At 44.4% G+C, this 27,110-nt stretch overlaps 1 protein-coding gene across 3 annotated transcripts in view; it reads right to left on the bottom strand.

Annotated features, from left to right (window-relative positions):
- LOXL2 (lysyl oxidase like 2) overlaps positions 1-27,110 on the bottom strand; it is a 63,563-nt gene that overhangs the window by 29,918 nt on the left and 6,535 nt on the right. Inside the window, exons 2-5 of one of the 3 annotated variants that reach the window (XM_050910226.1) lie at positions 26,295-26,411; positions 17,311-17,435; positions 15,644-16,083; positions 12,945-13,120 (exon numbers count right to left, since the gene is read on the bottom strand). In XM_050910226.1, coding sequence (XP_050766183.1) covers positions 12,945-13,120; positions 15,644-16,004 — 537 coding nt within the window. In that variant the 5' untranslated portion in view covers positions 16,005-16,083; positions 17,311-17,435; positions 26,295-26,411. The remainder of the gene's footprint in view (positions 1-12,944; positions 13,121-15,643; positions 16,084-17,310; positions 17,436-26,294; positions 26,412-27,110) is intronic. The other 2 variants (XM_050910225.1, XM_050910227.1) reach the window with 2 other exon arrangements.

The raw sequence follows: 27,110 nt of genomic DNA on the forward strand, positions 1-27,110 counted from the left end.
CAATGTTCAAGATGCCTGTGTTTTGTGAGGAAGCTGCAGGACAGCAGTGGCTAGCCCCATTGGAATCATGCAGAGTGCCACTCCAGATGTTAAACATCTGCCTGATGCTTCCACCGCAAAGCAGCAGAATCATTATTCCCATGTTGCAGCTATTAGTCATCGTTAATACATCACTATTCTCACTACTGCACCGTCAGAGATCTTCACAGAGATGGAAGGTGGTGACAAACCTGAAAAGCATCCGAGGTAAACAGAGGACTCAAGGGATGGGAGAGAGCAGTGATTCTCAGCCTCCTTTTGCAGATTGAGAAATAAGGTGCAGAGAGAGCAAACTGCTTCTCCAAAGACCACAAGGGCAGGAAATCACATCCAGTATCCTGAGGCCCCAACTCTAACCGCCACATGAAGAACCCTCCTGCAGCAGGGAACATCAACTACACCTCTGGCTCTAAAGCACTCACATTCTGATCAAGCACATTTGGGGTTTTTTTTTTCTCCCTCCCACTTGTCGTGGTTTCACCCCAGCCAGCAACTAAGTACTACGCAGCCGTTCGCTCACTCCTCCCTGCTCCCAGTGGGATGGGGAGGGGAATCAGAAAAAAAGTAAAACTCGTGGGTTGAGATAAGAACAGTTTAATAACTAAAATAAAATACAATAACAACAATAATATATAATAGTAATAATAATAGTAGTAATGAAAAGGAATATAACAAAAAGAGAGAGAAATAAAACCCAAGAAAAGACAAGTGATGCACAATGCAATTGCTCACCACCCACTGACCGATGCCTGAGCAGTGACCCACCCCTCCTGGCCAACTCCCCCCCAGTTTATATACTGGGCATGACGTTCCATGGTATGGAATATCCCTTTGGCTAGTTCAGGTCAGCTCTCCTGACTATGCTCCCTCCCAGCTTCTTGTGCCCCTGCTTGTTGGCAGCGCATGGGAAACTGAAAAATCCTTAACTTAGGATAAGCGCTACTTAGCAACAACTAAAACATCAGCGTGTTATCAACATTATTCTCACACTAAATCCAAAACACAGCACTGTACCAGCTGCTAGGAAGAAAATTAACTCCCTCCCAGCCGAAACCAGGACACCACTCCACCAACCTAGCAGGAGCTGTGTTGCACAAAAACAGAGACATCCAGCCTGTCTCCGACAGCTGTGAATAACAGATGCTGAGGAAAGAGCATCTGAACAGGGCAACATGCAGCAATTCTTCCCTGCTGTATTCCTGCAGCTTCCGAGCATCTGTATCTCACAGACTTTCCAAGCCAGAGGGCATATTTTAATGTTCAAAAACCCTGGATGGATTTGAGAATCCCTTGCTGGGATTTATGATATCAGAGCAACAGGCAAAGAAAGAAACCAGCCCACTGAGTCAGAAAAGGAGAGAGAGAAGTCACAAAGTTGCAAAAAATAAAAACAATTGAAAAAAGGAAAGCTTGGGAATGCTGTTAGGTACCTTATGATTTGTCTGGGGTTTTTGCCATTAGTTCAGCAGCTTAGCAAATAAAACCAGGTTGCTACATCTGTTTCCAGAAGAGCTCTGAGCACTGCAGGAGTGGCGATGCTGGAGTCCCAGTAAAGGATCCTGGGGTGCCCTGACCCAGTGCGGTACCCGGGACCCAGTCTAGGACTCAAGATGCCTGCATTTCCTACTTCCAGGCTGTGTGTTTGGGCATGTCTTTTCCACTAACTGACTGGACTGGGTTGTCCTTGCTGGTCATTTTACAGAGGTGAAAAATAAGGTGCAAATTGAACGGCTTGCTCTTGGACTTGAAAAAACATTGTCAGAGGCAGGATGATACCTCAGGCACTGCAGGCTCTGGTACAAAGGTCCCACAACACGTCTCTCTTCCCCCAGAGATGCTGACATAGACACAAAAAGAAATCCTGCTCTGACTTGGGACTCTGTTTAGTTAATCCAACTCCTTTGTCATGTTTTTTTGCCTGTATTTGCCAAGGCAAAAAAAAAAAAAAAAAGTGACCAAACTAGCAAGAAATAAGCCATCATTTCGTTCCCTCGAGGGTATTTCAATCTTCAGATAGCTACAGCAGACCGGCACGCAATGACATTTTCATGATCTGTCCGAGAACAAAACCAATCCACATCCATTCCCTTTCCGCTCACAGAGAGTAGGTTTTAGAGCAGAGAATTATTGATATAGCAACTCAAGGGTCTGCACTGAGTCTGAACAAACAGCAAAATGTCCGAGAAGAATTCAACATGCTGTAGACCTCAGCTCTATATTAGAAGATTAAAGAACAAAGGACCAAAATAAGTATACTGCAGGTTTCTCAAGGAGAAAGGACCACTAAGAGCTTTCTCCCCATTAACTCTTTGCATATTTGAATGGTTTCCTTTCACTGCTGAGTTTTTGTTACACTGGGAGCATTCAATAATGCAAATACAGGCAGACATACTTTATCTTCCAACACCAACGTGTAGAGCAGCTGGGCTAATGCTGAAAACAGACTCCACATAAAAATCAGAAGCAAACAATACTTAATAGATAGAGCAGACTTTTTTAAAATCATCCTCTCCATACTTCATGTACACGTGGAAACAAATGCCTACAACAAGCTGTCATATCAACAAGGAAACCTCAACTCTGAAAGCTTTACTTATGCTCACATTACAGCTATACACTGAAGCTACAAGGTAGACTGGTAAATCCTCTGAAGGATATCTGAGGATCACAAAGCGGGTATCTGCAACCAACTCGGAAGCTGAATGCGCATGCGCCAAGCTCCCACCTCAGGCATCAACCATAAAGTAGAGCCTTCAACAATATTTCAGGAGCCAAGCAGTCATTCACCAAAGAGCAATACTACCTCTAGGAAATAAAACTGGATTGATTGCACCCCAAATTATAGGTAGGGAAATAGAGGCCCAAGCCCCAAAGCCAATGGGACATGGTTTGCTCAATCTGAGGTTAAGGAACACAAAGCAGGGAGGGAGAGAGAAAACCATGCACAAAGCCACAGCTCAGCTCCCTTGATACAAGGGAAAAATGCTGCTGGGGATTTCTAGCCACAGCGAAGAGACCAAACCCAGAAAAAAAGTTAACTCTCATGGCTCATGCATAATAGTCCTCCCCTTCTCAGCTAGCCTTGCGCAACTTCTACCTATTTAGGCCAACAGCTGTGGAGATATATGTGCCAGCCCTTTTCCTTTTTTTTTTTTTCCCTCCCCTAAACTCCAAGTCTTAGAATTCAGCTACTAGCATAATTCAGACCTGGATCTCCAGCCTCTCCTTTGCTTATGAAACAATCCCACCCACATATTTGAGGTTGAATCAGCTCTTGCCTTTGCTTTCTGCTCTCCAGAACGCTGCTAGTTCAGAGGATGGCGTGTCTTGCATTGCTGACCCCCTGCATGGAGTTTGCAGGTCTGCTCCATCGCTACTGGCCTCATTCATCAAGCTGCAGCTTTGCTTTCATCAGACACATCCATTCTGGCACAGACAAACTCCATTAAGGGAGTAAGCACACAAGCAATGAGAAATTCTAAGGCATTTTTCTCCTGCTTGAGTTAAGCCTCCTTAGCCTTGAAAGGTGCGAAGAAACAAAAAGCAAGAGAAAGCTGGGTATGGAGGGCAGGGGGAGGAAGCGTAGTACATCTATTCCTAGATTCAGTGCTCTGGCTTCCACATCAACTTGCGTTTCACTGGAGCCACTTGACTGCATGGAGTGATATAAAAACCAGACCGAAGCTAAAATAACTCTGTGGTCTGAGGCTGAAGAGATCCTGCTCAGTTCTGCCACAGATCTCCTGTGTGATTTCAGCCACACAAACTCACTTCCCCACCTCCTCGCTGTTACCTCTGGCCTCTTGCTCACACTTCCTCACCCCTTCTGGAAAGGGAAGACAACGCTAAGCCCATCTCAGCTGCTCTGAATCGCAAAGCCTCTGCAGCAAGGGCTTCACATCCATATTTGCCCAAAGCAAAGATGTGATTTTGGTTGGGACTTCCAACATTACTACAATACAAATTAGTATAAAAGTGGTGGTGGGGGGGAAGTGTCAAACTATTCTGGGTTGGGCCATACTCCCCTCCACCCCACTCCTTTTTTCACCAAGAGCCACGTCCAAGACCCACACTGCCGCTCCTCTTCAGTCCTGGACACAAAAGCCCACTGCAAGCCAATGTGCTGTGCTCTGTTACGAAACCAATGAATCTCAGCTTCAGAAAGCCGGGGCCTGCCCGGAGACAGCGAAAAGAAAGGGGTTTGTTTTTGAGCTTTCACAAAAGGATTCCTGGTTTGGAAAGTTTTCACATGAGCCTCAGCTGCTTTTGTTTCCACTCTCTGAACCAAATGCTTCCCCATGGCTTCGGATCTGATTGCAAAAACGGACACAACTTTCATAACATTTTCTTTCACCTTTTGCCATCTGTTTTGTGTTGGCAGAACAATTATGCCCAGGACAGCATGCTTGTGTTCTCCTCCACTGCTCAAGCTCAGCGATACCCCTTCTTCTTGCAACAGCCCTGAGGACACACAGTAATCAATACAGGGAAGAGATCCCGTTCCTAGAAACACAACTGCTACTTCACAGACTGCAGACACCACCCTGGTTCTGGATCACTGGCTCCCAGCTGAAAGCAAGCCACAGCAGCTGGGATTTCAGAGGGCTCTTTAGAAGAGCACCTCAACGCTCACTTTAAACACACGCCCACGCACTCAGTGACAACATTAAGAAACCAGCTAGAGAACTGCATGGGGCAGGCGGGTCTGAACAGCTATGGCTGTGTGTGTCTCCCCTGCGGGCAGAGAAACTACTCAAATGCAGGCAGAAAGGTAACTGGAATGAAGTTTTGCTTCTGTGTATTTTACTTTATTATTTTTTTTAAAAAAACATCACCCATGAGTGATGCTAAGGATTGCAGAGCAAAAGAGTGGAGGCATTCAGTACTGGCTCTGGCAGCTATCTGGTCACCAGGTGACTGTACAAACAGACAGCTTCGGCAAAGGTGCACTTCTTGCCCCAAATCATTGATTTAACAAATGTAAGGAGCCTGTGTGTCTGTCTCTGGCTAGTCCATATTCATTGCTCTCCTGCTTTAAGATTCCCTGTGATCCACTCAAACTGCTCCTTCCTTATGCCTGCCTATCCCACTGCCCCTTAGATGCAGAAACCTATTCATATCATTTTTCATTTACAGTGGAGCTCCACGATGTCTTGGCTTCCCAAACACCAAGACATTGAGGCTGCAACTTGGACAAGAAATGAACTGATCTTTTTTCAACTAAGAACATAACACAAAATCTTTCCACATAGACTTTGTTCATCCCAGAGGCATCTTCTCTCCTGTATTTAAACCCTTCACTTACTTCCACTCAAGTCTCAGCTACCAAGTCTTTTCCCCTGAAGATGACTTTTTAGAAAGCTGTCTCTTCACGTACATAGGAACGGGTGGAATCTGTTTTGAGTTAAACATCTGGAGCTGTGCCTCTGAGTCACTAACAAGGTCCCAGCTGTTAAATAAACATCGTGAAATAGATGCTGCAAGACAAAGATGGGTTGCCTATGGGGCACAGCAGTCCCCTGGGAACATTATGCTGTATTGGACTGCAAGCACTTTTTGTTCTGGGTTTGTGCAGTACAAAAGGGTAAAGGATGAGAGTGCAATTCAGGATTAGGGTCCAGGAGCAAATACAGTGCAGATTACAAATGACAAAAGCCGAGGCCTTTGCTAGGCCATGAAACGCTTCAGTGGCAGCCTCATGACTGCCAACGCAAAGCAGGCTAACAAAAAGCACTAGAGAAAAACACTGGTGACAGAAGCGAGCGAGAGAAGGCAGGAGCACTGAACCCTGGAGATACTTTGGCATGGGTGGGAGGCTCAGCTTAGGATAGGATGCTGCTCTGTTCTGTGCGCATCATGGCCCGAAGGTTTCATGATGAGCAAAGCTTTTACATTCCCCATTTGCTTTCTACTGAGCTATTTTAAAGACAATCTGGATCAGACGCAGCAAGCTAGCCAAATTTATTACCCGACCTCCGCACTGCAAAACAGAACAAGATGATACTCTGTTCTCAGGCTTAGTTAAATATTGCCTTGTGTAACAGAGAAATGGTATCGCATCCAACATGACGGCTGTCAGCTACTCAGGCCCTGGATACAGTCGGTGCTAGCAGACAAACAGGTTAACTGTTCCCCGAGGAACTGCAGCAAACCAATAGCAGGCTTGGTGCTTTCTCAGCCCTACCAGTTCCATAGCTCATACCTCCCGCTAGATGACAAGCACCAGGTCTCTGCCCAGCAAAGCCAGCACCCTGACATGCCACAAGCCATCACAAAGAAACCATTGAGGCAAGCAGTTAGAAAATAATCGCACACACTTTAAAATTATAGCACTAAAAAACCATGGTGGCTTACCCCAACGGCAGCTTAATTAATATTTCTCTGGAGTTAGCTCCAGAAGAGATGCTGAAGACCCCTTCTAGACACACAAAGCATCAGCATTTGTGTTACACACGGGCTTATGTTTAGAGAAGTAAACATTTACACCAAGGGGAAAGAAATTAAAACACTGTTGTCATAACAAACAGCCAAATAAACCTTTTATTGTCAAACATTCTTGAGAACTAGACGGTTGAGACACAGAGCTCAAGTTTGAGATGGTGCAAAGTTGCAACCTAAGTTGCAGCTCCCCACAGTACCAAGAGAGTCTCCACTGATTTGCATGGCAAAAAGCTAGACAAGAGGAAGATTTATCTGTGTGCCAAGCCACGAACAATGACCCTGTCCTCCTCCCCTCCTTACACCTTCTAGTCAGAAGCAGCTCAGCATACAGGAGCATTTTATACGACCTCATCCACAGAGCCCAATTTAACTGAAAGCTGCTGAGCAGGACTTAGCAGCGCCCTTTCCCACTGGTTAAGAAACTCGGACAATATAGTTCAACCCACTTTTAAACTGCCATAACCAGAGCCTTTGAGCCACTGGGCTTTGAAGTGAGATTTTTTTATGCTTCACACACACCCAGAAGGGAAAAGAAGGACAGAAATAGCGGCACAGCCTGGTATGTTTAGCTAGACCTTGTCTGCCCACCGTCTGGCCAAAGCTACAGTCTAGTCCCAGGTACCAGATCTATTTGTGAACTTGTAATGGCTGCAGCAATTTGATATATTTAGAGTATGTCCTATTTGAAGCCTGTGTGTGCGCAGACAGAGGAAGAGGGTGGACAACAAATATTTTGTTAATGATGTTTTGGGGGATAGGTTAAAAAAAAAAAATACCCATCGTGCATTTATTTAAGAAATATATTAAGGGTAGGAGTTAGTTACTGTGGTCTTAAAATTGCTGGTCAACCCAGTAAGGCAGTTGCAGGTGAGCCTGTGCTGCGTTTGGACAACACAAAGTGGCTACATGTACTGTTTGAAAAAGCAGAGACAGCGTTCCCTGCTCATGGTTTTGTGAACACACATTAAATCATTTTGATTTCAGAGCTTCTGGCATCCTGCAAAGACTTAGGAAAACATTTGAGACTTGCACACATTTAAACTGCAGGCTTTGGCACCATATAAAGGAACCTTAAGGCAGGTCTACGCTACCCACCCGACCACTTTCAGACACTTGTGAACTGCAAGACGAGAAACAACCAACAGTCACACTGCACCTTCTGCATCAATTTTATCCTGCTCTTTATACCTTTTGCCATAGCCTATCAGTGGAAGGAGGAGTGCAGTTCAGGACAGTCTAGATGCACAGATTCTGCTCCCAGCTCTTTTCCTCCACTTAGCTGTGCTTTCAGGCGAGTCACTTAGCTCCTAGAACCTGGCCCTTCCCCTTGCTGGCTTCCCCTGCCCCACGTGCAGAACAGATCTAGTACTTACTTGGGGCAAACGGACAGCACGAGGCCCCCTGTGCTCAGAGATCTCTGGCTAAAGCAGCAGATTCCACTTGTTATATTTTTTGAAGCTTGAATTATTGCAGTTCAGTGTATATATTTATAGCACTTACTGTCTGTCCCTCCCAAACTCCACCACAGAGTCAGCAAGCAGTTTCTGTGTTCTCAGATATGCTTTGAGCACTTAAAACCAACATGATTAAACTTTTCCTTTGAGCTCCCAAGACACCACTCACAATGTGCCTGCCACACTGTAATGCCTACAAGAGCTACCATTATGAATAAAGTGGGTAATGTGCTCTGCCATCATGGTTAGACCCAAGTTGTACATCAAGCCACTAATGTGAATTAGAGTATGCAAAACAGAGCTTTTTACTCCAGACTGTGGCTAAAAAAGAAGGAACGCAAGCAAAAAATCAAACTCCAAGTTAAACAATGGTGTTATTTTAACAACAACTTTGGCCCCATCATACTGGATGCGCAGATGCCCCTGTGGAGGATCGAAGCAAGCAGGTTCAGCACCAACTTCGAGTTCCCAATCATCCTCATAGCTGTGGGCTGCCTTTACATCCACATACAACTACTGGGTTAAGCCATGCTCAGCCACACACTTGCAGCACTTCCAAGCACAGCCGCTGCCTTTTTTTAACCCTTTCAGGGTGTGTGGCTTACTCTCACAGAGCTGGGGTCTGTAGGAAGAGTGAGAGCATGCGATACCAGCAGAATATGTACCTGCTTTTCCCCTCCTAATGCTCCCAGAGGCAAACAGGTAATAACAGACAAAGTCAAACCACAAGCCCTGCTCTCTCCATTAATGAGAAACTGTCTGCGTATTTAGTATACATTCTTTAAAGAGGAGGGGGAAAAGCCCCTCTGTAAAATGCACTCGATGTCATTACACTGACGTCAGCATCGAACAAACACTGCTCTCCTGGCTTTGAAAAGGTGAGCAATCTTCAGTGTTTACGCAGCCACTGAACTAAAGGGGTATCAGGCTAATTCTGACCAGCCAGCAGCCCATGAAAGGGCTGTCCTGCTATGCACATTCATCACCCTCCAAGAAATAATCCTTTGAACAAGTCCCAAGGCTAAAAGCTGCAGTGGCTGCGGAAGATAGCAAGCAAAAATAATGGGAGTTTCTCTGCCCTCTAGCAAGAGGCTGATGGATTTCAGACCTGCCCCAACTTTGGTCCTGTTAGAAGAGTTAACCTCTTCCTGCCTGTCTCCCATCTTCTTATCACAGATCTTCCATCACTCACCCTAGACTGAAACTTTTCACTTTGGCCTGTGACCGGCAACTTGTCTTACAAAAGCAAGGGTCAGGCACTGCCCCTTCCCAACAGGGCAGGGAATGGAAAGGCTCAGGGACAGGAAGAGATATGAGGTAACCCTCAAAATATGAGCTGTGATGGGAAAAGATCTGTCTGAGCATATACATATATAAGCCAAGTGGTTTATGGTGAGGGAAAGTTTCATCCTATACTACTTATCTCTGCAGCATTTCCAAACTGGGAAATGGAGGTATGTATGTTGTCCAATAAAAACAAACTCTGCTCAAGGGCTATCATGTTGCTTTTAAAAGAGTGTGAACTCTTTGCCTGTCAGATTTTAGGAAGCAAGGCCAGATTTGAGCAAATGTCAATTTGCACAGCCCCTCTGAGCTGAAGCCCCGTCAAAATGAAGTCAGATGTTGTCTTATATCTACTGGCTTTCCATGTTAAATCTTAGCAGCACTTGGCAGCCCCAGAGAACTTAGCACTAAAGGGTCTTTAAGACGCTTTCTAAATGATGAATTTAAGATGGTCCATCTGTCCCTGGCAGTGGGAACACACAGAGTCCCCTGTTACAGGCAAGGGAAATCTAAGTGCGATGGCACACATTTGGTGATGGGTTAACCAGGCTGCACAAAGCATGTATTTCCCCTGAACACTTGCAACAGGAAAGCAGAACAAAACTGCTGCTCCTACCCCACCGCAGCTTACACCCTGACACATGAACGTACGCTGAAGTCAGCGCTCGCTCTTGTTAATCTGCTGGCTTTAAAAACATGAGTTTGCAAACAGTCAGATCCATTTGGGAATCATTACAGTTGTTACTAACTAGTGTGGGAAAGCAACATTGGAAGGTGCAATTGAATACATAAGCTCTGTGCATCATCTTAAATCAGGCCTATTTTGAGTAAAGCCTGGTTTTAAAAGCAGCTTAAGGGCAAACTGAAGTATCTTCCATTGGAAATTTCAGTGGGAAATTTGTACTGGTTTAGCTCCGTCAGTGCAATAGCTGAAGCCAGTGGGAGTTGTGGAGAGACCCGACCACAGCATTGCTGCTCAGTAGAAAATTCCAGGCCCCTCAACCCCTGATCTCATTCCAATGAGAAAACATCACTTGGGCAAGCTTTGGGCTACAGACTAAAGAACCCAGCAGCTTACAAAACGATGATGTTTCCTCTGATGAATGCGAGGTATGATATGCAGAATTCCCAGGCATGTTAGAGGGGGCAAAGACTTTAAACTTGCAGTCACACAAGCCTTTTGACCTCCCTGTTTTGGAGTTTATGACCCTATGAGTAACCCTGCTCATCATCTTTGACTCAAACTATGTCACGCCAGCTGCTGAGATAAAGCAAAGATTAAGAAGAGGAGGAAAGCTGAGAGAAGGGGAAAGAGTTTAAACATTTGACAGCTAGCTGTGACTGAAAAGTCCTTCCACAATGGCATCTTAAAAATTTATAGCACATCACCTTTAGCCTTAATGCTGCTGCAATGAAATCAGCAGAAAAAGAACCCTTCAGCTGCCAGTGATCTTCTAGGGATATGAGAAAAATCAGCTTGGTTTTGCAGAGTAGAAGCAACAGTATGGCACTAAGTAGTTCATAAAATTCAGGCAGCGATAGGGAGGGGAGCAGCACACACACGGACACGTAGAGCCGAAGGTGATGGCAGCCACTGCCCAGAAAATGCAACACTATTTTCTACCACCAGGACAAAGTCACAGGGACAGCCAGGCTGACAGCTCTCAGCTTAGTGCAGGTACTTAAAAATAAAGCTATTCTTCTATTTTACTTTTCCCCCCCCCACCAGTTCAGTTGTCTTTATTCACCAGTGCCCCTTAGCAATTGCTGTGAATGCTGTTACTTGTCACGTCAGTGGATGCCTTCATCCATACACAGCTCCCAAGAGCTGCCAGGACATGGGGAACACGACTTCTCTTACACCTATTTCTCCTGAGTGATCCTGTTGGTGAGTCAGGCTTCTGCTACACAAACTGCTTCAATCTCACGATTCATTTTACTTATCATACGTGAAGCTTAAGCACCCACACAGCATCAGCACAAGCTAGCCCTCAATTACCCAATGTGTTCAACTCATTAGTCAAACTCTAGTGCTTAGCTAATGGAAAAGCAGAGCCCTCCAAAGCTTTTATGATTAATATCTGAAGCATCTCAAGAGTGAAGTGACCTCTGTCTAGACTAAAGCATCTTTTCTTCCAGGCCTCTGTTTTGAGGATTCGCTGTGGCTTTGGGGACGCACGCGTCTGCCAAAACCATCACTTATGTTCCATGATCTCGCCTCATTCCCTGAGCAACAACAGTGCTATTGATGGAGGCAGCTTGGGATCCCTCCGGAAAGCCTCCTTTCCCTCCTTAGCCAAGTGAAGCAAGGTCAAGGCAATGAAGAGAATTTCAGATATATCCTATATCTGCACCCTTGCATGGGAGCCTTCCATGAAAGTGCTGAACGCTGCCTGCTCACCCATACAGCGCTCCTCCTAAAGCCTCAGCAGGGCAATGAAAGGTTTGACTGAGCATATTATCTTCCCTTGTCAAGTACGCTGCACTGCATTAACCTCCAATGGAAAAATCTGGTAGAAGAAAATGCTGGGAGGCCCCTTCTAAATCAGTGGCTATGAAGTAACTGCTAGAATAATTTTGTTTTAAAGTGATAAAGGCAGCTGTATCCATTGTTTCAGATCACGACCACAGCCAAGACTCAGCCATGGAAACAGCACTGTGATATGCAATACATCCTAGATTCCCTGTCTGCTTAAAATAAGATTTGCCTGTGGTTACCGGATAGGCTCTCTCAATAAATTTTGACCAAGGGCAACCACTGAATTCACATACTGAAACACCAGAGCATCCGAAACAAGGGAGATGTTAGCTGAGTCACCACAAATACTTTCCAACCTGAAAAAACCACCCCACATTTTTTTCTTTGAAGAGCTCGGCCCAACTTCTTTCCAGCCCAGCATTCCACCAGCTCTTTATTCTGCAGAAATCGAACAAGTCCACTGGAAGGTGATTCAAGCATTTTGCTTCTGTCATTTCCCCAAGAGTCTCAACCTCAGCCTAGCAGTCTAACCCAGTCACAATCCAGAACCTTTCCCCCAGTGACCAGCCCACGTTTTCCTCTCTTCGATTCCCTTCATCAACTTCCAGTACTAATCCCCCATTCCCGCAAATATTTCTATACAGTTATCATGGTTACTTCGTCATCACTTAGCCAAACTGTACAAAAATCTCTCTATATCTTTCCTTATAAATCCACCCATTTCAAGCCATGGTTATAAGCCCTATTCACCTCCAAATCCAAGCCTACCTGCTGATCCCAACTGTTAACCAGAGGCCTCCAAATTGCTCCCAGTACCAAGAGGGAGGGGTCAGGAGAAAGAAAACTCAGTAATTTAGTACTACGAACCAACAAAGTCACCCAGGCGTAAGGTCTATGAGTACAGCACACATCCTATCTCTCTAAATTCATTCTTAGAAATTAAATTCATTCTTAGAAATATAATAAACTAGTTTTCAATTCTGAAAAGTGATTGCGGAACTGGAGTAACATATTTTCTCCTTACTTATGCTATAAAAAAACCTTTCAAATTCTTATTATACATATAATGCTCTGAACAGCTGAAATTCAGACCTGAAAGTTGCATCTTTAGCCAGCATCTAGAAGCACTGTCAAGAGTTTGCTTTAACCATAAGGATGCAGCTGGGATAACCTATAATGCGTAGTAGCAGACATCCCTGTCTGCAGAAGGCTCTTGATCAGCAGCTTGTAATTTCAAGTATGTTTACCTCTATTTGGTTAAGCAATGAGTTGTCAAACTTGAAGCCAGGGATTCTCTTTTCACTGCAGACCACTCCCACGTCTTCGGTGTGTTTGCAGTCAGTTACTCCCCAGCCATTTGAAGTGCATGCTGCCAGAGTGGTCTCCTTGCCATTACAGTGGACATTGTCCATCCAAATTTTCCCTGAAGGGGAAAGAAAATAGAACTCAGACTCACAAAGAGGGTAAATCTAGATTGTACTGAAAGCAAGTAAGGCTGCTATGCTCTTACTATGTCAGGGGAAGAGATTACTACTAAAATAAACTCGTATAAAACAGCTAAGGAACATCAACTATCCACCTCAAGTACTTACTAACTGGAAACAGCTCTGCCCCGCAGCTTTCCCTTTCCCTTATCTGCATGGTAATTAAAAAACAAAACAAAACAAAACAAAACACCAGCCTGAAGCAGATCTCCACTGCAGTCCTGCTCACAGTGGTAACTGACCTCCTCTGATGACAGCCACTTCAGAGCACGCAGTGTCATCAGGTCCCCTCGATTTGGCTGATTAGACCCTGCCCTCTAATCATACTCACCAAATCATCCCTTCTGTATTTAATGCTTCTCTTTACATCATTTCTCATTTACGAAATCCTCATTAAATCTCTTGTAGGAGACAGCTCAAAGTTTTGATTAAATGCCCTAACTTTTTAAAAGCAGATTTTTGCAAAAGCTTTAACAAACCACTGTTGATTGGAATCTCCTGTTATTTGGGTGCTCTTTGAAAACAAATTGCCAGATCCAGTTTCCAGACTGTAATTACCCTTTTCCCTCCAGCAAAAAGTGTGTGCGTGTGCACACGAGCATGCACGTGTACATGCATATATATATTATATTTTTAAAAAATCAGGTCCCTCAGACTCAATTCTAAGATGAGCAGACAAAAATCAATAGGTGTCACCTCCAAAATTTAGGTCATATTTTCCCAAGAGCAGCTGAGTGCAAAAGACCCAACGGCATCTCTGAGATTCATCTTTTCAAAATGCTCATTTTCCCTTTGGAAATGTGCTGGGCACATGCTGCTCCCCTGCAATTTGCCCCCTAAATTGCAGGGAGCAAGGGCCAACAAGCAATTCCCATATTTTAGGGTACCAAATGCTTTACTTGTCTGAAGAGCATAACACGTCCTTTGGACAGAAAGGACTGCCTGACCTTCAGAGCCCCTAGGAGATTCTGCAGCTGTTTCCCTTGGCTGTCCCAGCTTTGTTCCAGCAGCCCCAATGGGTTCAGTTGGTTAATCACCAGCCGATGCATCTGCCAGTCCTCGCCGTGCTCCCCAAACAGGAGAGCAGAAAGAGCTCCCGCAAAGCCTGGCTCTGTGGTCTGAGGAAGGCACGATCCCCCCTGCACGGGCTCTCTGCATCAGGATTTACCCAGCGCTATTCTGGCGTGCAGAGAACACTCACTCCCGTTAAATCACGTGGCAATCAGTTTCTGGTTTGTTTTCAAATGTCATGGCCTCTTTCTCGCTTGGAAATCTCCTACTCTATCCCAAGAGCCAAAATCCACAGCTTGGGACAACATTCAAGGTTTTGCATTTCAGTCAAGTCACTGTTAAGGCCTGCTTGCTCTTTTACGGGCAAGTTTATATGTGTGAGCACTAACGAGTGGTGCTAAGTAACAGACATACAGCATGTTTATCCCTGCTGCAGTGGAAATAATCTCTCTGTGGGTCACATCAACAGTGTGCCAGGCTTCAATGTTTGCAGAAAAAAATTCTCTGTAGGTCAACATTTAACTAACAGCATATCAAAAGACAACAATTAAATCTGTTGAGTTATATACTATTACAGAGCTATTCTCTCTCAAGCATTGTGATTTTAAGAATTCATTGCTATAACACACAAACATTCACCTTTCCAAATCTTTGTTCAGCACATATTTGGGCATGAGGTGCAACAAGGTGCAATCCACAATTATCCACACATCCATCATGTACAATTTCAAAGAGCAAGAAAGGATGTACAATTTGGGGTGAAGGTGAATAGCCTTTCCCCACCAGGAATGGCCGGAGAGTGTCCAAGAGGATTATTATAAATATAGTCCTATATAGGACACGAAGCATGCACACTCCTTTGGGAGTGTGCCTTTTGTAGGCTAGTCTACATTGCAGAATATGATGCATTTGTTTCTAGAGAGGCTAACAGGGCAAAAGAAAGCTTTGTGTAGCATCGCATAGGCAGTCTGTTTAGAGCCTAAACAGTTCAGAGGAAAAAAAGAATAGGGGGAAGGAGTGTTTAGAGGCCCTGATTGACTCACTGCAAGGCAATGGAAGCGTGAATAGGGAAATGGACCATCTATACATTACACCTGTGGGAGCAGCTTCCCTTTTGATAAGCTGTATTGGCTGCTGAAGAGCCTCCTGCCCTCATCCACCGCCGGCTGCTCCCCAGCATCCCCTGCCAGAGTTCACACACCATGATCTGGTCCTTCAGCTCTTTCTCTCATCATTCCTTAACTTGTTTCAGTCAAAACAAGGAAACACCTATTATTTAAGCTGTTTAATCTAATGGGACCCTGATTTAAAGAGGCACTGCTTCACCAGGAAGCGATTTCAGTTACATCTGCAGGAAATATCACTACATCTTAAATTTGAGTGACAGGTCAAGAATTATTGGGGGTTGGAGAGACAGCTAGTACAATACCACTGCTCTGGAGTTACCTTACCTTCTCCTTTTCCATACTTTGAGCTGGGTAGCCAAGACACTGCCTCCACATAGCCCAGCTCCCTGCAGACCACGTGCGCAGCATGGATGGAGAAGTCATCGTCGCACACCGTGCCCCACTCGCCGCTGTAAAACACCTCCACTCTGCCTTCGTTGTGTTTTCTCTTCTGCCCTGCAAGCCGCAGCTGGATCTTGGGAACATCTGCCGGTCTCTGGGGGGGCTGGTACACTTGTGGGGGTGGCTCAGGGTAACCGGGGAGGTAGGACCAGTGTTCATACTGGGCAAGGCCCAGCGGGCTCAGGGAGATGAAAAACAGCATGGTGAAACAGTGGTTATGGATAAAACCCGGGAAGCTTTCCATTTTCAGTGCTCACAGTTCTCAGAGCCAAATCCTCTGCTAGCAGCTGCCAATCAGTGCAGGTAGGTACTGTGTGGCTGTCCTGAAATGAAAGAAAAGTTTGAGTAAGGCTTGGTAATGACATAGACTGTATATCTCTTGCTTCAGCAGGGAATAAAGCTATGGAAGAGACTATGTCCAATGCCGCCTGTAAAAACCAAAGTAAATTATTTCTTGTGGGATGGATGAACAAACTGAAAAAAAAAAACCCAACCCCATTAAAACCATCTGTAAGTTTAGGTCAACTTGCCAAATAGTTTCAGCTGGAAAATACTTTTTTCCAGGGCAAAATTCTACAGGTCGCAAGTGCTAACAATTGATTCTTCTATTTCTCTGCAAATCTAGTAGTTCAGTGGCTCCAGCGAGCTACAGCAAACCTTGGTTCAAATCCTACCAGGACAGAACTGAACCATTTTTCTCCCATATCTCCTTCAATAAAGAAGCCAAAACCACCACTTAAACAGTGGAAAACCAGAAGGGTAATGAAATGTATAATAATATGGTCAGAAATGAGGTATTTATATTGAAGTCTGTTTTCCCAGTACAATGATAGAAGACTTATTTCTGTCACTGCACGTCCAGTTTCATCTGTAGAGAATCAACATATGTTACTGTACACAGACACTTTGCAGAAGTAGTCTTGGCTAACCTTGTCTGTCCAATGGAGTAGTGGCTAATGGTCTCCAGTTTTCGGTTGCCAAGTCTGGATAGGGACTTGTTATACAAGTGCTACATCCTTAAATAAGCTAGTCATTTAAGGTATGAACCAGCAACTTTTTGACTCATTAGAGGAATTTCATCTAATGAGTCACGCTGCTGTGCAGGGTTTAAATCCTGGTCCTTTTCTGCCCACTTCTCGCTCACGTACTCCCCAGCCTTCATTCAGGCACCCAGCACATGGCGTGGTCAAGCAGCACACGTGGGGGTTGAGGATTCAATAGTTTCCAAATGAAGCAATGCCAGAGCGCGGTGGGAAAAAGCTCCCCAGCCCTTTAAAGCTGCATTATTTCCTGGCAACCACCAAAGGGGACGGAGAAGGGGAAAGACTTGGCTCCAAAACCAGATGTCTAGAAGCTAAAATCCTCCAGTATTTTTGCTAGGTCTTAGCTATCCCTAAAAAATGACCAGATCACCACATACTCTTATGAAGATATAGCAAAACACATTAACCAGCCTTTCGAGCTGCTTAATGAGGAGATGTATCAGAAATCCCAGGCAACTAGCCTGAAATTCAAGAGACATCAGTTCAAACCTCAGCTCTGACACTGACCTGCTGTGTGACCTCAGGCAGGTCACGTCCAAGGCTGTGCCTCAATTTCCCTTGTGTTAAACGAGGCTGGTGATCACGAGCTTCCTACTGAAGCGCTTTGAGACCTGGGGATGAAAGGCATTTGCCTAAGGAATAGACAAATGAAATAGAAAGCATGTGGGTTAAAAGTCTAGCATTGGACATCAGGGGAGGAAACAGGAAAAGCAAGGGGAGACTTTACAACAGGTCTAACTAAATCGGGGTGGGGGGAATATACAGTAAAAAATTCTTGGAAAACAAACATTTGGTTTCAAGGAGCCATGTACTTTCACACTGGTTTCACAAGATTGAGATTCCTACATTTTCATCAGGCATTCAGAGAAATACTGCTATGGAAACAAGGTATTTTTCAATTTTTTGCAGGTCAGGAGGTGAGGCTGAGAGAGAGGAATAAAATAAAGTCCTGCCCCATGTCAGAGAGAGTTGGAGGGGAAGAGAGGAGAGAAGTACAACTGCTTTTACAAGGCTGCTCCCCTCCAGCAGCAAACAAAGGAGATTTCCCAAAGCAAATGCAGTCGCCAGGGCAGGATACATGTGTTCTGTAAAAAAAAAAAAAAGGCTCCTGAGTCAAGGCACATTAGTACTCGTCAGACATGCCTGACTTCAATAGCTACTAGCACTGATTTCAAAAGAAACCTCTTGCAATGTTTTTCATGGATACAAGATGGTTTTTAGCCCAGAGGATAAATACATAGGCAGAGCAATTGTCATGAACAGTATAAAAAAATTCGAGTAACCCCCTTAGATCATAATGGAGAAGAACAACATACGTTAGTTATAAGTAAAAATGTGTGTCTAACTTCAAGCCTAGCAGAACTGCAAGCCTAGTGGTCTTCAGAAAAAATCTGGGTTTCAGTTTTAATCTTCTTTAAACATCTGTTTTGACCTACTTCATTTTATGTGGCTGTTGTTCCTTGCTACTGCATAAACTGGATTTTAAAAGCCTCAGCAAACATGAATCATAACCTAAGTTGGACTGAAACAATCTCTTTCCAAAAACTAAGATGAGGGGTAGCAGGGCCCTGACTTAGCTGAAAGCTCCACAGTCAGGTTTCTAAAGAAGCCATTACAGCTTTCCCATGGCTGTCCCACACGCACAAGAACGCAGTGCTCTGTTTATATATTGCTGGGACCTTCTGAAGCATCTGGACGGTCTTGCTGTGTAGCAGGCAGCCACATGAAGGATATTTAGGAAGGCAAAGGCAGATAATATGTGGTGAGTAGCCTTACAGTCAAGTCCTGAAGGACCTCTAGCTCTCAAGAGATTAGAAGGCATGTCAGCATAATTAACAGAATATGCCAAATTCCCCTCTAGGTTACAGTTTTGTTTTATGATACTCCAGAAAGCCCAACAGTAAACTAAATAAGAATATTTTACAGGAGAATAGGATCAACAAACAGCACGTAACCAGCAGGTCAGCATGTTTCACTCGTCCCTCTTGTGCCAAGGCAAACAATGACCAGCGGTCAGCTCTGCGCTCAGGTTAATAGGGGCCTTTCGTGATCAGAGGCCAAGGAATCACTAAAAGCTGTGCAACACCAGTTTCCAGGACTGCTTTCTATTCGAACCAAAGCTCTTGAGTCATTTACTGAAGGACTTCAGCCAAAAGACACAACAATTTGGGGAAACCATTCAGAGGCAGGATGTAATAGTTACCAGCTGAGAGCGGTACTCCCTGAAGCGTTAATTAATGAAGCAGACAGACCACTGCAAGATGCCAGAGCCTTTCAAAAAGTCCCAGCACTGGGAGACCTCATGGTCCATGAGCAGCTGTAGGGGGGTGGCGGTGGGTCACAACAGACTTCCAGGTTACTTTAATTGATACCCAGAGTAGTCAGGGAGATACTAATTTAGATTATAGTAAATATAGTAGGTGTAATTTTCACTCTTGGCAAAGCCTTGCTGAGTCAGACACCTCAGGAGCCCCAAGATTCCAAAAGGCAACTGCAGGCAGGTTTGCTTTTGTTCCCCAAAAGTTTAGAGACTTCAGAGTCAGGCGAGACTAAGAAAAAAACCCCGTTTACCATAGAACTGAAGAAAACCTGGCAAGGGAGGATAAGGTTGCCTGAGAGCCCCCTGCTCCACAGAGGGAAGTGTGACTAGCAAAGAGGAATTTTAACAAGCCTGTATGAACACAATCCCAAACCTTTGCTAAGGAAAATGACTCCGGGCACACACGTTTTGTGCTCAGGTCATACAGCATCGTATCTCATCTCTGTCAGAATCCTGCAAGGATCAGGAGGGGCTCCTCGAAGGCCCAGGGGAAGGTACTGGAAAAACATTCAGAAATCTCCCTTCTAGTCCTATTCCACCTGCGGAAGCGAATCCCGGAGGAATTCTCTGTAAGATCAGAATAGCAGAAATCCTACATACTTCAGGAGACAACACTGCAGTGTGTACTAGCAACCACAGTCCGCTTTTCCTTCAGGTCATATTACCATCCGCTTCAAAATAGTTACACATTCAAACATTAAGAGACAAAGCTTTCACAGTGTTTGCATCGCCCCAGAAATAAAACCTCCCATACCCAGAGGTCTTGTTTACTGAGGTGCTAAGAGAAGCTATTCAGACTAAGTCACGATGTCAGCAAAAGCGGAATCCAGTGGAATTTGAACACAGGCATATTTTAGTCTTTCCACAAGAAGGAGCAGCCCAGGTACAATGGGGAAACTTCAGGAGCCCAGTGTGCCCAGCAGCGTCCAGGGAAGCCACCCAACACTGCAGTACTGAAAAAAGCTCTCAGCTTTCTGTCTCCTATCAAGATTGGTCAGGAGGGACAACAGGGAGTTACGGCACCGGAGAGGCTCAGGCATCTTCTGGCAGAGGCATCCATCCATACCATCCGGGTCAGTTTTCACTGGGAGGCAAGACAAGCAGTAACACAGGACTAGTGTAGAGGATTGATAAAGCAGCACAGAAAATTTTACACCACTTCTTTCACCCCACAGCACAACAGCCACACAAGTCCTGGATTTATTCTTTCCTGGCTCCTCCTGAAATCTCTCTCCTTAGCTACAAGACGTTAGTTTTACTGCACCAGCATCGAACTATCACTGCTCTTCAATAAGAACGCTGACGATTCAGCCACAGACTCACTTAAGAGCATTTAAAGAAGCAAACACGGACGGTATCAGATAGGAGTCAACTGCACACACACACATCATTATAAGCCACAATAACAAAATTTAATAAGGAAACTATTTAAGTAATCCCACTCCTCTGCTGCTGTGACCAAGATTTGGACACATTTTTTCTTCAAGTCTCAAAGAAAGCTGCACATGCTGAACTTCCCAAGAGCAAACCTAGGCTTAGATTTGCAGGACGTTTGGTTTGTGCTGGCTATTCCCTTTATTGTAGGGCTCATTCCTCCCCTCACACCCTCTCTTTAATAGCCTCCAGATTTATTAATGATGTAATCCTAAAAGTATATATTTTGGTCTCCCCATTCAAAAGAATCCAAGACAGAACATTAAAAACCTATTGAATAAAGTCAGTGGAGAAGCCAGGAAAATACTCCAGGTCTCCTGGCTCCCCATCCTGTACTTCAGGCCATAAGATGATTCTCCATCGCCACATTAATGTGTAATTTAAGGCTTTAAAGCATGCTCCTGCTAGCTGCTGACTCAGCCCTTTTCGGGACTCCACTCTTAAATCTTGAAGGGAACAGATGGACACAGGCTTACAGGGAAATGTGCAACAGTTTCATTTCAAAATAATATTGAGCTTTTACTTCTTCAGAGAATTCACCAGGTGAAACTAAAAGGCTATTCATCTCCCCGGATCAAAAGCTTGCTCCTACCAGCAAGGATCCCTTTTTTAATTTCACCAAATCATCAAAACAATAGATCAGCTCAGACAAAACCAGAAACACCAGCTTTCCTTCTCCTATCCTTATCCAGGCAACAAAAGGAAATTCTGGAGTGGCTGATTTGAGTCCTTTGTGACTGGAGATCCAGCAATGCTCCGTTTGGCTTGGCATCCATCAGGAGGAAGAGACAATTAGCACTCTGACCACTGCTGGCACGCCTGGGTCTTGGCCAGGAGCACCAAAGAGTTGGTATTCAGCCACTTGAAACGGTATCGCCTGAATCGTACGCCCTGCGTTTCCAATTCCATGCCCCGTCGCCCAAAGTGCATTCCTCAGGCACGCTCACACATCCCGCAGCAGGCACGGCCGTGGGACAGGAACAGGATTTCCCACTACCTCGGAAGCAGTTCTCCAGCCAACGCAAGGGCAATTCACACTGGGCCACTCTCCAGTACTATTGAAGTGAACAGAAATGCTACCGCACGCTTGGGTAAGAGCTCAGATACATTCTCCAGTTGTTCCAAGAGACTCAGCCCTGCTGCGGGCACTAGGGCTAATGCTTTCGTAGATTAAATCCCCACTGATTATAACCCTGGTGTAAACCACGAACAAGAGCCCTCTCATTCACACTCTGAAAACACTAAGACATAAAAGTCACTGGCAGGGCCAGATATACCAAGCAATGGCAATAAATCCAGATCTACAGCAAAGACCCATTAGCTGGAGGAGCAATGTAAGACCAGTACCTACCCCAGTGGTTAAGGAGTGGACACAGTTAAGTGGGGTGATCAGAAAAATCACCATCACTCTTAACTCTCTTCCTAGAAATCCCCAGACATCCTTCGGATTGACTTCAGCATAACTGAACTTGCCTTGGAGAAGAGCAGAATGGCATGGGCTTGATAACAAAACTTGTGTACGGTGTCCTGTGGCTGGGATGGCCTCCTCAGGGAGGAGATGCCATCCTGCTACACCTGATGGGTCAGGCAAGCCCCTTCTGGTGTCAGTACACAGCCACTTTTAGGAGAGGCAGCAAAGGCTAAGGCAATCCAAAGAGTGTGCTGAAGGTGGAAGTTGAATGACTGAAGGAAGCTGAAATGCTGCTGGGGACATCTAACCAAAAAGTAAAGTTTTTTTTTCAGTAAAATGCTGTATAGGATTCAAGGCAGAGCCCAGAACAAGCAGGACAGCAGAAATCATTTCAGGATAACATTTTGATATGTTACAAATCCAGAGACTCTGCAAGCCAGAAGGATGGCAATATAATCCGCTAGTGATCACCCTAAGGAACACATTTCCTCTGGATGTCTCTTCACAGCTGAGGAGAAAAGAACCGATGCCTATAAGCCAGTACCACTGAGCTGTTGCCGTTTGCTCACCCCTTTCACTCGGGCTCCCTGGAGCTCTCTGATTAGCATAGGGCTTTCATAAGTCACTTTAGAGAGCTGTCGCTGCTCAGGAACTGAAACCTGCTACCAGGGAGCCGAGAGCTACCTTAAGAAAGCAAATTTCACATTATTGCAAACTGGCCAAGGGCAGCCAGTAGCAAATTCAACAGTTGTTTACATCAGGGAAGCTACCAAATGCAACTTGCTTCTTCTCGTCCGTTGGGATGCTGCAGGGAAAGAGAGAGCAAAGTCCCAGTATGCCCTCTCGCAGCAGATGTAAAGCTTACACGATCCAAAGCTATAGACTTGCCATGACTTTACCAGCCACAAGATCTCCCTCAAGAGAGAAACAACATTATTTAATAATTACTAAAGAACCTTCTGGCCTCTGCTTCACATTCAAACATACCTACATACACACCCTCTTTTTTTACCACCTCCCACAAGCTTACTGAAGTATGTACTACCTGGAACAGAAAACAGTTTGGAGTGTTTGCCAGCTGATGAGGATAAACTACAACAGACAGCACTTTGAACAGACAGCAAAAAAAGATGTGTATAGCCCAGGAAGGTATGTTGCTTGCCATCACTTGCTATTGAAGCTAGCCAAGAGAAGAGAAGCTCTGACGGACAAACACACTAGTTAGGAGAGTAGGAAAGAAAAGGCACTTTTCTTGCGTTTTCTTTTAAAAGACAGCTACAAGTCTAACAACAGAAAAATCAGTGTTTGTGGAAGTTGCCTAACCAAAGCCCTTTGCATCATTGTTTGATTAGATCTATGATATCCAAATGTTTAGAAGTATGCTGCTCTCCAAAGCTGCAAGGACACAGCAAATTTTGCAGGGCAAAACACCCAGATCCACGGTCAGCATGTTTCATGAAAGGGCTCAGCTGAACGCTTCTTACAGCTTCCAAATCCAGGCTGTGGCCTCTTCTCAGATCTACTTCTTCAACTGAAGCAATTCACATTTGCTTTCAGTTTTAGTACCTTGATGCACTCATTTATCTTAGAAGGCAAAAAAAACTTGCCTGAGGATCAGATGGACACATGCAGCGTCTTCTCTCCATGTCACAGCTGCAATTCAAATATGCTTCATTTTGGGAAGTTCTTTATTTTCCTTATCTCTTCCCTTTGCTGGTATCGGAGAATGAAGACAAACAGAGATGTGAATCATCATCACTCTCAGGGTCCTGGCCAGCACCAGCTGGCTGTTCCACAGACCTTGTGCTGTACTCTTAATAGGAAACAGAACTTATTCCCAAATATACTTCCAAGACAATTAAACAGAAAAAGTGATTTTTGAACCTAGTAGTATAAGTTCTTTAATTTGCAGCTAGTGGGTGCGATTATGATGACCAGGCAATCTGTTTGTACTTAGCAAAAGCAGCAGTGGCAACTAGAGCCATATGATTCAACTCCTCTTTTCATGAAACGTACACAATTAGTTCATGACACATACAATTAATTCATGAATAAAGATCCTGCAAAAAGGTACCACATTAAAATCCACGCTGACACACACAGAGCTAGATATGTGCATGACCTAAGTTTGAAGAGCATTAGCAAATACTAGATATCCTCCAAGAAGCAGATGCCCCTCACATCCCTGCGTAATGCTGTCTTAATTAATACAGCCTAATCCATCAGCAGTGCAGATATAGGACAGGTTGACTTCAGAACAGCATGTTGTTTTGCCTATGAAATATCAAACTTCCATCAGCATAACTACAGATTAAGAACAGGACTTCTCCTCCTCTATGTGTATATTTGCAGACATTCATAGTAAATATGTATCTACACACACAAGCACATGAGCTCCCAGAGGATTTCACATAAAGTGCTTTGCAAACCGACTGACTGGTTGATCTGTTGATCATTCCATCCACTGGAGTTAGGATCTCTAAGAAAGGACATCACTGTGTTTTTAAACAGCACCAAGAATGTTATGAAACAGCTCAGGAGGAGAAAGAATAAAAGGTTAAAATAAACATAAAAGCAAGAAACAGAAAAAACAGAAGGGAAGTTAGTGGTACAGTAAGGTAAAGACAATGAACTTGGGAGTCAAACTAGTGAAAAAAAATCCAGAGAACATTACTAGGCATGCATTTTAGGGTCTCTGCTTAACTTGCAAAAGGATAGCACTTTCAGCAAAATGCATGGCTTCTCTATTAAATCACCCTGCTGAAGACAAAGGCATTGTCCTCTACTACATCATTAACACCCTCTTCAATCTTGGTGGCTTTTCCAAGCTGCTAAAACTTTCTTGAAGGTTTTTCTAAAGACCTCATCTCTGCACTCCTGCCCCAGCACTCACAAAACACCACACTGGATCTGACAGGACAGCAGACAATCTTAGAGTTGTCTTGAGCCTCATCACCACCTGACTGAAGTATTAAACTTCATGTTAGTAACCCATTTTTGGGGGTGCTTTCCAACATCATCCTGCACTTAGAACTAAGACCACATGAAATTCATTCCTGCAGCAACAAGCATCCAGCACACTATGCTGAAGATGCGATTTCTCCCTATATGCTTTGCTATTACAGTAGTTCATGCTAATATTTCATTTTACGTTTTCTAACTGCTCTCTAGCTTCCAACCAAGGAAATTCCACCACTGTGGGTGGTTCAGTACAGATTAAATTAAACTGGCAAGTAGAAACCCTAAAGCAATTATTTTCAGCCTCTATTTGGTACAAATTTGAAAGCACTGCAATGTCATCTTTATGAGCTGATTATAGAGATGCTAAATAGTTTTCCTACTATGCTCCCAGATAGCTAAACTAGGATCTTTCTCTAGAGTCTTCTAAACTGTCTTGGTCTTTAGATCTTTTTTTAACCCACACACGGTAACATCTGTTTAAATTAAACAACAAAAATTAATCTAAAAGAAGGCAGAGTTATTTGTATGCATGCTGAAGAATCAGAACTCAACCTGGGCTAGGTTCATTGCAGAGAGAGACATCCCATGTTTCTGTGCTGCAACTTTTCAGGTGGATACCACTGCATATCCCAGAGTCATCCTGAAAACTACTGTGACTGCTGCATGATTAAACAGCCTAAAGAAAGTTGCTGGTAGGCTGAGGGCTGCTTTGCAAGGGGCTGTGAATCCCAAGCAATGACAGCAGAAAAGGTTCTTAACTAGGGACATAACTGTTTTGCACCTTCTGCCAATGGGAAACATCTGCACTGAAGCCTTTTCCTCTGACAGAGCACAGTTATTCAGAGGGGAGAATTTAAACTGCTTCTGAAGTTTAGCTGGTAACATTTACACAATGTTGATGGCATGTACTGTAGCTTTCTGGTCTAAATCAAGCATATTTTACTAATATTACAGAGTATGCATTGTCTGAACTTGTAGACCGTTTGTAACATGTCTTTTTTTATTTCATATGTGCATGCCTGTGAGCAAGCAAGGGGAGAAAATCTTTAACTTGGTCACAACATCTTTGCAAAGTGACACTGAATATCTGTGTTGTCTCACCCCTGCCAAATCAAGTCTCAGGGGACAGGAATTACAAGAAACATCTACCTTCTTCCCAGCCTGTTATGTCTAAACATCAGACTTTATAACAAAATGATGGGAGAGAAAGAAAATACATTCAAAGGGAAAAGGGAAGAAGTGAAATCAAACTTCCAGCCCCGAAGCACGAGAGGGTTAGAAATGTTTAAACTAATTCATCAGCCCCTTCATCTCTAGCAGTAATGCCACTGTGCTGGCTTGCAGTCTCGGCAGGACTGCATTTACCTTGGAGTTAGTGGTAGGCTGTGCTGGGGGTGACCTCTGTCTTGTCGTGCTTCATGAAGTTCTTTCTTCTGGGCTGAGCGCGCTGTCTGAGTGGTCCCCTCTGCGCTGGAAAATATCCTGCAGCCAGAGAAATATGCTGCAAGAAGCTGCTGCTTCCTGGCAAATTTCACTAGAGTTAGTCAAGCAAACCCCTCCCAAGACCCAGCCCCTTTAGCCTCAGCTCATAGCGGGTGATATCATGGGCTTGTCTTGTAATCTGAGCAGAAGGACTGCAAAGAGAAAAGAAAGTCGGGGGGGAAAATCTAGCCAGAGTTGCAAGGAAGGAGGTGGATTAGGAACATGAATGCTTTCTCAGGACATTCCTAGAGAACAAATATTGAGAATCATATTAATATAATTGGCATGTTAAATAATTAAATAATACAGTGTGATCACAGCAGTTTTTAAGCACCCCAGTTTGACTCAGAGCCTCACAGTGCTAAGCACTCTACAAACACAGAGGAGTGCAGGGTCTTACAGCAGAGCACCTTCAGACTTACACCCCTTTCTATAGTTTGCAGCATGCCAATCTCCCCAGCTATTCAGGTATCACCCACCTTAGCCCCTCAGCATCCAGCAACTGCTTTTCCAGCGGCTTGATATTCTTCAAGCTCGTAACTACAGCAGCTCAAACCAAGGCACATACTTAAAAACCATCTAGATCTGCAGCAAGAGTTACTCCATATTCCGTGACATCCCGAGGACTAACCAGATACTAAAAACAATTCTCCATAAAAAAACCAACAGACCAATCAAAAATCTCAACCTCTGCTGTGT

This window comes from Gymnogyps californianus, chromosome 23 (genome assembly GCF_018139145.2).
Source record: "Gymnogyps californianus isolate 813 chromosome 23, ASM1813914v2, whole genome shotgun sequence".
NCBI lineage: Eukaryota > Metazoa > Chordata > Aves > Accipitriformes > Cathartidae > Gymnogyps > Gymnogyps californianus.